This window comes from Muscardinus avellanarius (assembly GCF_963383645.1).
Source record: "Muscardinus avellanarius genome assembly, chromosome: 20".
Taxonomy (NCBI): domain Eukaryota; kingdom Metazoa; phylum Chordata; class Mammalia; order Rodentia; family Gliridae; genus Muscardinus; species Muscardinus avellanarius.
In genome coordinates this window covers 1,221,151-1,234,739 of record NC_137806.1, presented here as the reverse complement: position 1 = coordinate 1,234,739, position 13,589 = coordinate 1,221,151, and the positions used below count along the sequence as shown (strand labels likewise).

Here is a 13,589-nt window from a genome sequence, read left to right as displayed (position 1 = left end):
CGCCTCTTGGAAAAACGGAAATAAAAAAATATCTGGTAGGCAGTTTTTTTTCCCCTCTTAAATCAAAATTGCAGCAAAGCAAAGCTAACTAACCCAGATTTGACTGCATATCAGCTCTTCCTGAGTTCCTAGCCTATCCTGTTGGTTTGGGACTTGCTGGTTTCTATAGTTATGTGAAACGATTCCTTAAATAGCTACCCAACACATGTGCGCACACGGGTCTGTGTTTCTGCGCTCTGCAGAACCCTGATTGATAATGTACCAGTATTGGGAATGGCCTAGGAAGATTTGGAAAAGCTCTAATTCTTAATAAATATAATTTAAAAATCATTGTGTTAGAAGGGCAGACCTGGAGAAGGACTTGGTTTCTGCCAAGAAGCAGGTAACTATTCTAATGTTCATTAACCTAGCTAAAGGTGATTAGCAAGTCGATAGTGATAAGTTGGGTCCTTCCCCTAGTGATCTCTGGGAGCCAGAAGCAGAGATATCGTGAGACTCCAGGTGCCTCGAGACTCCAAACATCTCAAGAATCGGCATGGCTATAAAACACCGGTGCCTCCGATCCCCCACGTGCCTCAGCCGGCCCATCAGGACCGTGCCCAACCCTCCGGACCCGGCTGTCAGTCCCTTCCCCCACAGCTCTCCGGAGGGTGCCGGGTTCCGAATAAAACAGCGTCTCTGATGATCCATTGGTGTTTTTACCTTCCTCCTAAACCCCCTAACTCTATTTTCAGCCTAACAGATAGGAGAGGGGAACCAGAACTTCCTCATTCTAAAGACAGGTTTACATAATTGGATAATCAGCTAAGATGGGAGGAGGGGGTCCACTTCATGAAAGGAGACACCAGGGTGTAAACTAAGAGTTCCATGGGAAAAGTAAGGGAGGAACTTTACAGGGACTTTTACTAGGTCCGAATTACGTGAAACAAGATGGAGGAGGTCGTGTATAAAAAGTCTGTTCTGTGTTTTGTACTTTGGTGATTTTGTTGAAAGCACTCCCTCACGTTAACATGAGGCTGTAACTGTCTTCTGTATTTCTATCTTTTTAATAAACTCCTTTAAATCATCAGCAAGAATCTGGGCTATTGCATGTCTCTCCTTAGCTCAGGACAAGAACCCGTGGGTTTTGTGGGTTTTGGGGAATTATTCCCAGGGGTCTAACAAAGGTCCCTGGGGACAGTTCCCCTAGAGGTAACAGTCACAGTCCAAACCGTAACAGATAATACGCCCTCATCCGTTCTCTTCCCTCCGGCTTCACAGTGGAATACCTCCGGCCACACTGAGCTACCCTGGTTTTGCCCCACCGTTTTGTTTGTTTGTTTGTTTGTTTGTTTGTTTGTTTGTTTTTTGGCGGGTCTGAGGATGGAACCCAGGGGCATTCGAACTTCGAGCTACAACCCCTGGCCTATTTTTTTTATTCTTTATTTTCAAACAGGGTCTCACTGAGTTGCAGAGGGCCTCACTGAGTAGAGGCTGTCCGCAAACCCCGGTCCTCCGGTCTCAGCCTCCCGAATGCTGGGATTACAAGCGCGCGCCCCTCGCCCGGCTCCCACTCTTATTCTTTACAGAATGAAATCGAGTAAGACAACGCCCGGTCTCCCCATTCCCTCTGAGGAGCTGGGCCTGGCTTGTCATCTGCCTCGGGATCGCCGTGCGGGCCCCATGGTCATATCCACTGAACCCCTAGAAGAGCGAGGGCTCCCCCTCTGCGATCTCTTTGTTGGCCTGCCTGTGGCGCACATCTCACGCTAGCTGAACTCTGTGATAAAAGTCAATGACAAATTGTTTACTTTCCCTTGCCCTTTAAGGAGAGGGTTGGGGGTTGGCGGGAGACTTTGCTTCCACTGAAGTTTGTTCCCCAACAATGGAGAGCAGTGCGTCCCACTCCTAGAGCAGCTCAGCCGCCCTCCCTCACTCTCGCCCCACCTCCAACACACTGCCTTGGGCCTCAGCGCCCCAGCTCCTTTGCACTCAGGCCACCTGGTGTTGTGACTTCCCTCTCCTGGGCATGTGAATTAAGATCCCAGTTCCAGCCTCAGCTCCTTGGAGTGAGCGCAGCCCCGACTCAGCGCACCCTTCTCTTTTCTCCACTGCAGCCCAAGTGCCTTTCTCTGGCCTATTTGCCCACGTTTGTCTGTGCCCCTCCACTGCCACCAAACTCCATGAGAAGACACACCGGATCCTTCTGGCTCAGTACTGGAAGCAAACATACTTCAGGCGTGGTGGCGCACGCCTGTAATGCCAGGACTTGGGAGGCTGAGACAGGAGGGTCCCGGGTTGGAGGCCAGTGTCAGCAAGACTCAGCAACCTAGTGATAACCTGTTTTAAAACAAAAATACAAAAAGGGCCGGGGTTGTAGCTCAGAAGGAGAATGCCCCTGGCTCAACCCCCAGTATCACAAAAGAAGGAAGGAGGAGGAGAGGGAGGAGGAAAAGAAGAAAAAGGTCTCAACAAAAATCACCTGAAAGAATGAAAGAACTTTTATTAAGTCTGACGCATCGTGGCTAGAACTTGGGTAAATTATTTTATTTAATAATGGATTTTGATTATGGATCTTTTTAAATTAGGGTTTTTTTCTCTAAAAGCTTACTTTCCCACAAGAGCAATTTGTAAACATGTATACTTATGAAAAGAGGATTTGCAAATGAAAAGTTTCTCATGCTTGTAATCCCAGTACTTCGGAGGATCACAGGTTCAAGGCCAGCCGCAGGAATTTAGCGAGGCCCTCAGCAACCTAGTAAGACCCCCACTTCAAAGCAAAAAGTAAAATAAAATAGGCCTGGGGATGTTACTCAGAAGTAGAATGCCCCTAGGTCCCATCACCAGTGAGAAGAGGAAGAAGGAGGTGGGGGAGAAATTGAAAGGTTTCTATTTCAATATACACTTATCTCTTCTTGTTTCCTGTGCTTAGCTTTGACTTTAGGAAGGGCCACAAGTCTGATACTGCCTTAGCAGACAATACAAGGAAATGTAAAAGTATCGCACTGCGGTGTGCGTTCACGCACCAGTTCTCCTCCTCACAGGGTCGGCATGTAGTTTAGCTTGTATCATGGTCTCTGTGAAACGTGTCTGCTTTAAAATGTTAACTTCTTCCTCTGAAAGTTTAAGACTTGACCCAAAGGCAGCTGGGGACGTTCTTGTCGCTATTCGCACACCGTGGGTCATTCCAAAACACGGATTTCGTTCTAGCTAAGCGAAGTGTGCCTCTGTAATAGAAATGCTGCGGAGCTGGACAAGGGCTGCCGGACCCTCTAGTGACCGCCCAGCCCATCCCACTTATGGGGTCTAATATGCAGGCTTCCCTTTGAACACACTACGCGAATTTATGAATTTGGAGAGATTCTGCTTCCATTGTGACTTCCCCATAATTTGAGGAGTACAGGAGGGGCATTCTACCTCTGAGCTCCACCCTCAGCCCTAGTCTATGTTTTATTTTGAAACGGGGCCTCACAACGTGGCAGAGGCCCTCACCAAGTTGCTGAGACCAGCGGCAAACCTGTGATCCTCCTGTCTCAGCCTCCCAAGTACAGGGCTCTAGGTGTGTTGCACACCTGGTGTGACGTCTCTTCCTTGTTGTGCATTTACCCTTCAGATATCTGCCAAGCATGTACTGTGTGTCAGCACTGTGCTCGTGACAAGACAGAGAGAAATGAGAGGCGCAGCCCCTGCCGCGCGCGCTCTGCTGCGGGTGCTTGCAGAGCAGAGATGCCAAAGGCAACAGTACATTTGGGGAAGATGTTCCATGAAACATCCCAGGTTAAAGATAGCCGAAGACTAAACGTGCAACATATCTATGCGCACTTTCTATTAAGTATGTTAGAACGCTTTTAAAGTATTCCATATGATTAAACTAAGCGATTACATTTGCTAACCTAACCATAAAGAAAATTTGGTTATAAAAGGTGAGTATTTAGAGCTCTATGATATGCTATATTTTCTAACACAGTTTTAGACTTTATTCACTATTAACAAATAAAATACTGACATGAAAACAATTTTTAAAAAAGTAATTTCTGGAAGACCAAGAAGCGAATAAGAGCAGGGCGGCTGTCCTAGGACCCCGCACCTGCTCGGAGTCACCCTGACCTCGTGCTCACACTGTCGCCCACAATGCCACAGCAGCTCTGGGCGCCTCTTGCCCACAGCGGCCGCTGGCTGTGACATTTGCCTTCCTGTCTCATTTCCCCTTTGCCCTGCCAGTGCCTCCCAGTGAAACCACTTGTCAAATAGAGCACAGCTGACAGGTGTCACCTTCTGCTAACTTTTTTCTTTCTTTCTTGGTATTGCTGTTTGAATCCAGGAGCACTCCACCACTGAGCTACACTCCCAGCACTTTTTATTTTTTATTTTGAAACAATGTCTTGCTGAGTTGCCCAGGCTGTTGTGATCCTGCTGCCTCTGCCTCCTTGGCCTCTGGGACCACAGGCATGCGTCAGCATACCCAGCAGATGTCACTTTCCGGAAGAACCCAGACTAAGAAACGCTGGTCTATTGGCCTCAGTCAACAAAAGAGCCTGCAATCCTACCCCAGTATGAAATTAAGCAAAAAATTCTATTGTACACCTAGTGTATGCAAGCACTACACGAGGGGCTCTGGGGAGACGATAAACCATCTTGGTGCTGGGTTTGGCCATGTTGAACAGAAGAGGAAAGAAAAATATAAGAATTATTGGGGTTTTTTTTTGTTTTGATCATTCATTCATTCACCAAGTATTCAGAGAACCTAATAATTTATGTCATTTATGTTACTGCCTTTGACATTTGGGGAGGTACAAATATGAATCCAAAATGGATTCTGACCTCAAGGAGAAAACAGAGGCCAAGAGTCTCTTTCAGTGTCAACTGCCCTAAGAATACGAAAGTCTGCACCTTCTGCAGGTTACCCACTCCCTCCCGCTGGAAGAGGCCTCCCTGCTGTTCACCTCTCCATGCCCTGGTCCCCTTCTCCTGCCTCCTCAGCCTCGCCTCGCCTCGCCTCTTGTCTCCCCTCCCCTCCTCTCCCTCCTCTCCCTCCCCTCCTCTCCCCTCCTTCCCTTTCCCTCCCCTCCTCTCCCCTCCCCTCCTCTCCCTCCCCTCCCCTCTCTCCTCCTCTATCTCTCCTCCTCTCCCTCCCCTCCTCTCCCCTCCTTCCCTTTCCCTCCCCTCCCCTCCCCTCTCCTCCTCTCCCTCCTCTCCCCTCCCCTCCTCTCCCTCCCCTCCCCTCTCTCCTCCTCTATCTCTCCTCTCCCTCCCCTCCCCTCCCCTCCTTCCCTTTCCCTCCCCTCCTCTCCCCTCTCCTCCTCTCCCTCCCCTCCCCTCTCTCCTTCCCTTTCCCTCCCCTCCCCTCCCCTCTTCCCCTCTCCCCTCCTCCCCTCCCCTCTCCCCTCCTCTACCTCCCCCCTCCCCTCCCCTCCTCTCTCTCTTCTCCTCTCCCTCCAGTATCAGTTGCACTCCATCCTCACCCCCAACCGGAGGACAGGTGAGATGCTGACTGCACACGCTCTGTCTTCTCCCACACATGGCCATGCTGATGAGTTAGTTGACCTCCTGTACCCTGTCAACCTGGACAGATCAGTGCCTTAGTGTCTGGTTCCCAGGTAACAATTCCACTGCCCACTGGCTGTGTGACTTTGGTCAAGTGTCCACACTACTCTGGGCTTTCATCGGCCATCTGTGATATAAAGGGGAGGGAATCGGCCCTACTTACTGCTCTGAGGCTTAAATGAGGTAGTATAAGCCAAGTCCCGAGAACAGTCCCGAAGCAGACTTTGTTCTCAAGAGATGTTTATTCTTATCACTGTTGACTGGGGGAAATCAGACTTTAACACAGTGTGAAATAGTTTAGAACAGGATAAAATTAGAGATAACAAAGAGCTGATGCAGGACCTAGACAGAGGAAAGGACAGAAGGACACAGAGACCAGGAGTCCCCAGCCTCAGGGGCAGGCGGTGTGGTAGAGAGGAATGTTGGGGGCAGCGAGGACCTGCGGCAAATTCTGGCACCATCTTTTCTTAGCTGCGATGCCTTAGTTAAACTAGCCATGCCAGCCTCTATTTCCTCAGCTGGAAAACGGAGACGCTAATGCTCTTGTGTGTGTGTGTGTGTGTGTGTGTGTGTGTGTGTGTGTGTGTGTGTATGGTACTGAGGGTGGAACCTAGGGGGCTTTTCTACTCCGGGCTATGCTCTCAGACCTATTTTATACTTTATTTAGAAGCAGGGTCTCACTAAGCAGCTGAGGCTGACTTCGAACCTGTGCGATCCTCCTGTCTCAGCCTCCCAAGCGCTGGGATTGCAAGTGTGCGCCACCACGCCCGGCTCGACACTAACGCTCTTTGAGAGAGACTTTGAGGACACATAAATGAGATAAAACGTGTAAAGCACCTAGTGCGGCGCTTTGCCTATAGTAAACACTTGATAAATGTTCATTCTTTCCCTCTCCCTTTTGAAATGAAAAATGAAAAAATTATTACAAAACAATAGAAGTCCTTCTTTTAGCATACTGATTTTTGGACTGCGTTCACAGCTTTCCTGATCAGTACTCTCCAGCTGGTAAGCCATTCATACTTCTTGGCCTCAGTCAGAAAACCACGGTCAGGAGTTGGTGCTCTCCCTGCTGGCTCGCTGGCGTCTGCACCCACAGGCTCTGCTTCAGAGCCTCCGGTACTGTTGTCTAGTAAAAGGTGGGTCACACCTTCACATCTTTATGCAAAGCCCAAAGTCCCTGGGTCTAAGTTGCTGCTAGAAGTTTATGCACAATACTTGTAAATTAAATCATAAATTACACTTAACATCGAAAATTAACCTAGCTATTTGTTCCAAGGTATGGATGTTAGCACTGACTTCCAAGTGCAAATCCTGCGGAAGTTGTGAAACGGAGTATAAAACACCCTGTAATCCCTGTACTTGCGAGGTGGAAACAGGAGGATCCCAAGTTCAAAGCCAACCTAGGCAACTTAGAGAGACCCTGTCTCAAAATAAAAAATAAAAAGGACTGGGGATATAGCTCAGAGGTAGAGCTCTCCTGGGTTCCATCTCCCATACCAGGGATAGGGAATGAGGGGAGGAAGGAATGTACCGAGGTTCTTCGACTCAATTAAATAGAGTAAGTGAATTTAAGTATGGAGATCAGGATGGAGGTTTCTCAAAAGACTAGCAATGGAACCAAGCCTTACTATTCCTCTTTTCAAAAGAATTAGGACACTATAGTGCTGCGTGCATACTCATGTTCATAAGAGCACAATTCACAATAGCCAAATCATGGGACCAAACTAGGTGCCCATCAATAGATAAACGAAGAATTAAAGCGTGGTCTATACACCCAATGGAACTACACATGGCATAATGAAGAAAAAGTTATGTCATTTGCAAGAAAATGGATGGGACTAGATAATAGTATACTGAGATCAGCCCATCTCTGAAAGTCAAGGGCTGTATGTTTTATTTCATATGTGGAACCTAGAGAAAAAATAGGAGGCAAAAGGGACTTCAATCAAATGAGAGAAAAAGCAGCAAAATAGTGGAATGGGATTGGGGGATGGAGGTGGAGAGGGGAAAATGAGGATGAGGGAAGGGGACAATTCAAATAAGGTCACATACACACCTGAAAATACCCCTGCCAATCTCACAAACATGTATGAGGGGGAGAAGAGGGACATCTAGCAGGAAATACACCAAAGAATGTGGGCACGTGTGTTTTTTACTTTGAGTCTTACTACGACATATAATTACAGCACACTAATAAAAATATAAAAAGAGTTAATGTTGAAAAACGTGTTCCTACTGAAATCAAAGCCTTTAAGAATGATCATGAGAATCAGCGCTATAATATTAACCATTCTGTCCCTTACCATTTATGAGGAAATAGAAGCGGGGAGAATGCCAGGACTATGTAACTTAGAATGATACCGCACCAGAGTCACAGTTGATGGCTTCCAGCCCACTGTTTGTTAGTTCCCTGCACGGCACAGCAGGGCTGACTGACTTGCAGCCTTACATTACCTCAAGAAATCTAAACACAGATGGAAAAGCAGGAGCTGAGAGCACAGTGCACAGCAGAAGGGACCTTCTGCCGTGGTTAAATACAGAATGTACCCTGAGGAACTCGTATTAAAAGTTAAGTCATGAGGGTTGTAATCTCCTCAGCAGATAAGGCCATTGTAATGGGTTCACTGGGTGGTAACCTAGGCTGTGGCTAAAGGAGGTGAGTCCTTGGGGTGTGGCCGTGGCAATGTGCGTGTATCCTTGAATCCCCTTGTTAGCTCTTCCTTGCTTCTGGCCTCCGTGATGTAAGAGCAGAGCCTCCCTTTCTTCTGCTCTCTGCCTCCCGCCACCATCCTTGAGAGAGTCAATAAACTCGGCCTCACATGGACTGAACCCCTGAAACTTCCAGAACTGTGAGCAAATAAACCTTCCTTCTTATGCTGGCGTGCTCAGGTGTTTTGGATTACAGCACTGAGAATGCTACCTAAGATGGCCACCCTAGGCCTACTGCCTCACCTATAGGATGATGGCATCAGAATGCATCACTTCTGAGAGGGGCATGGCCACACGTGCTTGAAACAGGAGGATGGCAGGTTCAAGGACAGCCTCAGCAAGTATTAAGAGTCCCATCAACCTAGTGAGACCCTGTTTTCAAATAAAAATAAAATAGGGTTTGGGGGTATAGCTCTGAGGTAGAACACCCCCGGGTTCATTTCCCAGTGCCACATACACACACAAAAAAAATCATTTCTAAGCTCCCTCTTGGTTTTTGTTGTGTTGTTGTTGTTGTTGTTGGTGGTGGTGGTGGTGGTGTGTGTGTGTGTGTATCTAGGAATTGAGCCCAGAGACATTCTACCTCAGAGCTATACCCCTAGCCCTATTTTATTTTTTATTTTGAAACAGAATCATGTTAAGTTGCTGCGGCTACTTCAGATCTGTCTCAGCTGCCGGGCAGCGGGATTAGAGCTGTGTGCCACCATTCTGGCCCCTCTTGTTTCAATGACTCAGGATGCTGAGGTTTCCCTCCCACATCCAGATGTCCTCTTCCCTTTTAATCAGCCTTTGTTCTAGGCTTCTTCACTCTACTCGGCCCCTGGGTTGGCTGGAAAGGCTCCATGTTGCCCTGGGGCACCAGCCGGCAATCTCTGGCTGGCATCTTTTCCCAACTCCGAGACACAGGGCATCGTTTGGTAGTTTGGAATCAACAATGGTGGAATATTTATACTATGAAAATCAGTAAACAAACACAAATCAAAATCAATGTTTTTCCCCCTGCAAACTGTTAGGTTTAGCAGCACAGCTCTGCTCCTGAGCCAGTGCATCCCATTTCAAGCTGCACCGTGTCTGCCCTCAACATCCGAGTAACTTTCACTGGGTCCCCACTGATTGTAACCGGTGAGGCCTGAATGTTGGAGATCAAGAAGGAGAAGAGCAAGTGCCCCTCTGCTAACGTTCCTCGACTCCTCAAGCCGTGCCTGGCTGGACCGTCGGCATCAGCCCATTCCTGCGAATGATACTAACAGGGCACGCTGCCCCTTGGAGGTAGGAGGAAGGGTTCTGGATTGAAAAGGAGGCCGGCAACAGGAAGGAAGGAGACCTTCCCATGGGTAGGAGGCCAGAGAAGGGGCCTGAGAATTCACACGACCTCCAGTTTGCTGCCAACCAACCAGCTGCTCTGCGTTTACCCAGAGTCCTCTGGTCATGCGCTCCTGGTGCCAACACAGGTAAAATAAGACTCACAGGCTCTTGAGCAAAACAAAAACATCTGGAAGAACCTTCCTTGCCCTCACTTCTGTTTGCTTTTTATCCTCAGACTGAACAGATTTCAGTACCTCCCTCGCTCTCCCCTGTCAGTGCCCAAGAAGAGGAAGGTGTTACTCACAGTGAGACATCCTGCTGTGTCATGGAGGAAAACGTTTCTAGGAAAATCAAGAAACACTTTTGCTCAAAAGCACTGAGGCATTATAAAGGAGACTGGGGTGCACTGCGCCATTATAAAGGAAACTGGGGGTGCTGTCTGTGCTGCCCGTGAAGGCAGCCCCATGTGATAGCTGCACACTTGGAATGAGATGAGTGTGAACTGAGACATGCTATATGTTATCATACACATCAGATTTTTTTAATGTATGGTACTATGGGTTGAATCCAGGGGCATTCTACCTCGGAGCCACAACCCCAACCTTATTTTATTTTTTATTTTGAAACAGAGTCTAATTCAGTTGCTAAGTGTCTGAGGCTGGCCTCATACCTGTGATCCTCCTGTGTCAGCCTCCCAAGGACCTAGATTACAGCTGTGCATGACCATGCCCAGCTACACATCAGATTTTGAAGAGTTAATTTTAAAAAATGAATGTGAAGATAACCCAGTCACTGTTGTATGGTATGAATGTTAGGTGGTGGTGCTGTAGATGCATTGGGTTCAATAAGTATACTAATAAAATCACTTTCACTTCATTTCAGCTCCTAATGTGGCTATATAATTAACTAATTATGTTTCTACGGGATTGTGCCAGATTATGGCGTCTGTCTCCTGAGCAGCTTGCGAGTTGCTGTCTGAAGACCTGTAGGAACAGAGAACCTGCAGACTCTTCTGAGACAGCATAGTCCTTAGAACATTCTCACCGCTCTGAGTTTCTACCTTCGAGGACTAGTAATACTTTCATCCTCTTGCGTAAGACAGACACCTTGGCAAGCGGAGGCGGTGAGCTGCCTGCCTTCCACTGCGTCTGCAAGCCCGAGGCAGGCAGCTCCTCCTCTGCGCCCACAACGCTCTGAGACAGATATTCTGCAGCCAGAATTCCTGGCTCGGGAATCTTTCTTTAGCATTGTTTTTGAGGAACTTCTCCTTTAAACGCTTAATGAGCTGCTTTGGTTAGACAATTAACTACTACAGGGGTGGGGTCAGAGCTTTTATAACTAATGCTCATGAGCACTCCCTGTGAGCCACACGCCGTTCTGCACAGATGTATTATAACTCATGGAATCGCAACAACTGACGAGGCAGGAAATTCCACTGTCCTAGCGTTACAGATGTGGAAACCAAAGCCAAAATGTCAGAGGGGGCCCTGGGCTAGTGGGGGGGGGGGGCGCTGTGACAGTCACTACAGCTGCAAGCCTGCTAGAATTCCCCATTTTCTGTTGTCAAGTGTCTCTCCATAGGGAGCCTCCTGCAGGGGCAGCAGGTCTGCTGGCACACACCTGACTCAGCCTTTGTTGACTGATGGAAACCAAGGAATGAGAAGCCCTAAAAGAACCCTCGGATAGCCTCTCAGGCGAAATAGGAAGGCAGATTGCCCAGGCCCGCGCAGGCAGGCTCAATCTATAGAAAGACTTGATAATGTCCTGGGGAATTTGAATCTGTTCCTAATGTAAGCAGCCCCTTCCAATAAAGAATAATTAAAAACCCCCAATAAATGTTTCATGAGACAGTTTCAACAATTTAGAATACAGATAAGGATACACTGTCTAGCAATGTAAACTATAAGAGACTAAAAGAGTTCACAGAAAACTAAGAGTGTGTTGAAGGCAGGGGAGAGAGGAAGCGCCCTGAAGCTGTCCTTGGAACCGGGATGGGGGGCATCTTCCTCTTCCTCTCAGCCAGAGATACTCAGAGATATCTGTTGGGAGTCACATGGAAATGGGGTAAATTGAGAAGCACAAGGAACAAACCACAGAGAAGAAATCCTTGCACGAATAAAACAGAGGGACCAGAGGAGAGGAGAGTGGAGGAGGCCAGAGGTTCTGTGTGTGGCCAGGCAGCACCTAGCACCTGAGACCCTGCCTTCCTCCCGCTCCCGCTAGCCGGGCAGCCAGATGGGGGCCCAGGGCTCAGCAGCGCTGAGATGCCGGCCGGCCTCCTTGCTCAGACGCTGTGGGCCTTGGGTGCAAGCATTAACCCCAAAGAGGTGGGAGCGTCCACAGCTTGGAGCAGACTTACCCAGCAGCTGAACAGCAACCGGAATGACAGCAACGAAAACCAGCAGAAAAGAGCGCCTCATGGCCCAGTTTCTCCTACTCTCCCCCGATGGAGAAGACCTTGTCAAAAAGCAACACCACAGCAGGGCCCGGTGGCCCCTCTGCCCAGCCCTGGCTCTCACAGCTGTCCTGCTGAAAAGGGGTGAGGAGGAAGCTCTCTCTTTTAAAGGGCTCCTGAATTTAGGAAAACCCTCCAATAAGGAGATATCCTGTCACATGAGGATGGTTAGAAAAACAGGAATTCAAAGTTACAACTTTGCTTTGTAAGCTAACTTCTGAGAAGAGAAGGCATGGGGGAAGGGGAAAGGCCCACGTGTAGGAGAGGGCTGACACGGGGGAGGAGAGGACCAGGGCCACACAGCTTGGGCGCAGGATGGGAGAGGGAAGCAGCCAGACCTCGGGCCTGCTCCCTTGGGTGGTGGGAGTCACGGGCCCCAGGCACGGAAGAGGCCCTTGTGCAGTGAAACTGAAGGGTCCACGCTGATCTCCTCCTTCCACCGTGTTCACTACTCTGAGTCTCTCTCTCCCCTCTCTCTTTCTTTTTTCTCATTCTCTCTTTTTTCTTTTTCTTTTTCTTAGAAAGCTTCATAAGACATAGTGTGCATAGAGTTGTGCTCCTGTAGCCAGACGAAAGGTGAAAGAGAAATCAAATCTAAGATGGAATCTCGATCTCAGTGAGATCAAGACTGAAAGTTCCAGAAGCCTTACTTTGGACAGCTAGAGAAAACAGGGGCAAAGGAGTTCCAAGAGAGCCCGGATGCTCAGCGCAACCACTGTGGGCCTCTTCAAGTGTGGAAGGAGCTTCTTTGCTGGAAGAAAATCTGGGTTTGGGTCAAAAGACGTCTATGGATCTAATGACCTGTAGAATTCCTTCTTAAAATAAAAACGCTAGTAGGCTTTTCTCTAAGTACAACATGAACTCCCCATATATCTGTTTTGATATTTTTCAGAAGTGAGGCCTGAATTAAGAACATCTCGAAACAGATACTAATGATCAGATAGACAACTGGTAACTAGCGTCTGGGAGATGCTCATGCGAAAAGAAGCACTAGGAAACATTGTATTCTTAAAATTTTTAAACAAATAGTTTATCTTCAAGTGGAAAGCTTCAAGATTCACTGTCTTTGTGATATAATTATAAACTGTACTTCCTAGTAAAAATATAACATGGCACATTCACTCATTTTATTAATATTTTAAATTTCAGATTATTTTGGCAGAAAGAGAAAAGATGATAAAATTTAGGACAAAATATTAATGTTTCTCTTTTGTTCAGTCAATGCTGGACCGACAAAAAAATGTTTGTAAAACAACAGATGAAACAAAGATGCTTCGTTCTCCAACTTTTAATTTAAAATGAAAAAATTAATGAATCATTTGTGAGTTTTAACTATAAATCATAGACCCTTCAAAGAGTTTTACCTAATTTAGATTTATGTTGATTTCAGAAGGAAATAAAATTTAATTTACCTATCTCTACAGTCACATTCAGTTTTTACCAATTAAACAATTATGTCATATCATGTTCAATATGATTAAAATTCAGAACCAGTAGGAAAATCTGTGACTTTGGAATAAAGTAAAGCCACCTGTAGCAGGAAGAATTTGCCCCATGACCTTGACCTTATTGAAACAAAGATTAATCAACCTAGAAG

The 13,589-nt window shown here is 47.3% G+C and overlaps 1 protein-coding gene across 1 annotated transcript in view; it reads right to left on the bottom strand.

The window, feature by feature from the left end:
• The window catches only part of MRC1 (mannose receptor C-type 1), a gene marked incomplete at both ends in the record, with an annotated part of 85,537 nt that extends 73,580 nt beyond the window's left edge, over nucleotides 1-11,957 (bottom strand). The window contains one exon of the mRNA XM_080717253.1: nucleotides 11,897-11,957. Coding sequence (XP_080573379.1) covers nucleotides 11,897-11,957 — 61 coding nt within the window. The remainder of the gene's footprint in view (nucleotides 1-11,896) is intronic.
• Nucleotides 11,958-13,589: the final 1,632 nt, after the last annotated feature.